The sequence below is a fragment of the Nanorana parkeri genome, unplaced genomic scaffold (assembly GCF_000935625.1).
Source record: "Nanorana parkeri isolate BGI_ZX_2015 unplaced genomic scaffold, ASM93562v1 scaffold65, whole genome shotgun sequence".
Taxonomy (NCBI): domain Eukaryota; kingdom Metazoa; phylum Chordata; class Amphibia; order Anura; family Dicroglossidae; genus Nanorana; species Nanorana parkeri.
In genome coordinates, this window is record NW_017306333.1 from 335652 (window position 1) to 337095 (window position 1444).

At 36.6% G+C, this 1444-nt stretch overlaps 1 protein-coding gene across 1 annotated transcript in view; it reads left to right on the forward strand.

Moving 5' to 3' along the window:
- The window catches only part of PTPRR (protein tyrosine phosphatase, receptor type R), a 123266-nt gene extending 122112 nt beyond the window's left edge, over window positions 1–1154 (forward strand). Inside the window, exon 14 of the mRNA XM_018576388.1 lies at window positions 241–1154. Coding sequence (XP_018431890.1) covers window positions 241–334 — 94 coding nt within the window. The 3' untranslated portion in view covers window positions 335–1154. The remainder of the gene's footprint in view (window positions 1–240) is intronic.
- The last annotated feature ends 290 nt before the right edge of the window (window positions 1155–1444 follow it).

Consider the following 1444-nt stretch of genomic DNA (forward strand, 5'->3'; position numbering starts at 1 on the left):
CTTAATAGAGAGGGGGCCCCCCCCCCCCCCCCCCACAAGTTCCGTTTTATTATCCTTTTGTAATAATCATCCATTTGCTCACATCTGCTTTTATTCTGGTGATATGAACATTTAAAGAACATTTTACAGCATATGGACCAATGCCTGTAATTAAAGAAGTTATATTGTAAGACATTTTTGTGTTGTGACCTAAAGCGACTTCTCATTCATTGTACTCATCTACTTGTTCTCTTTAAACAGGGGAGGAATGGTACAAACAAGTGAACAATATCAGTTTGTGCACCATGCTCTGAGCCTATATGAGAGTCGACTCTCTGCAGAAAAGGTCCAGTGAACGTCTTGCTTGGAAGACTGTTTAACATTAATCCTTTAAGGTAATTAATTGAATTACCGACCAGCAGTTTCTTGAAGGAGTGCAGTAGGCTCCAATGGAACGATTGTGGACAGGAGATGTGAAGACTTGATGGACTTTATGAAACGTTTGACCAAACTAGAAGAACTGTATAATGCTTCGTTTGAATGTAGCTGTACTGCCAGTTTCCGCAAGAAGCGATGGACAGTATAGAAGATATAAATGGGTTTTACATATGTAACTGAAAGGTGGATATACTTCTGATAACATAGGATTATCTGCCATAAAGAATGTATAAACTCCAGACACAGTGGGTATCTAACAATTATTCAGTGTATAACAAATAAACCTTTGCAAACTGTGTGTCTTGTAACTGGACTGTCAGTTGTCAATCTGTTAAGTGCTATTACTTATTATGTGGTGAATTTGTTTTTTGCCCACATAAAGTTATTGCTGCTAGTGTTATCAGTAAATTGTTTAGTTTATTTTTAATTAATCGAAGAATACTTGCTCTTGTGTTATTTTTTGTTGTTTTTCTAAACTGTTCAGAAACAGTGACTATTTTATATGGAGATGTGGTATTGTTCTATTAGCAGTTGTGAATTTCCAACTGGATATTTAAGCAGAGCACAATGTACTTTAATCAGTGGACATGCATTTGCTGTATACTGTGGGTTGTACTATTTGCTGCGCCTCCTCTCCGGTTTTAAATACAGTGTATTTGTAATATTATGTGAGTTATTTTACCTGAAATCTTTATAGCCTATATTAATACTGCAAGAAATAAAACTATTGTCTACTGACTGATAGCATTGTCTTAATGTCCTTTTACAAGCATCAGAAAGCAAACATTTGCTTTTGTCTTTTGGCTGAGCATGGTCAATAGTGGTATGTTAAGTTATATATCTAGGGGCTCAGCATCATAGATTAGCCCCTTGTTGTTTTTTTCTTAATTTGCAACACATCGACAGATATTTATTCCATATGAGGCACTTGGCAACAAGCATCTAATCGTAGGCCTCATTCACACTTGCAGTGTCAAACCTGCGCTTATGCGCACATAATGCGGGTAATCATTTTTCAGTGGCATCA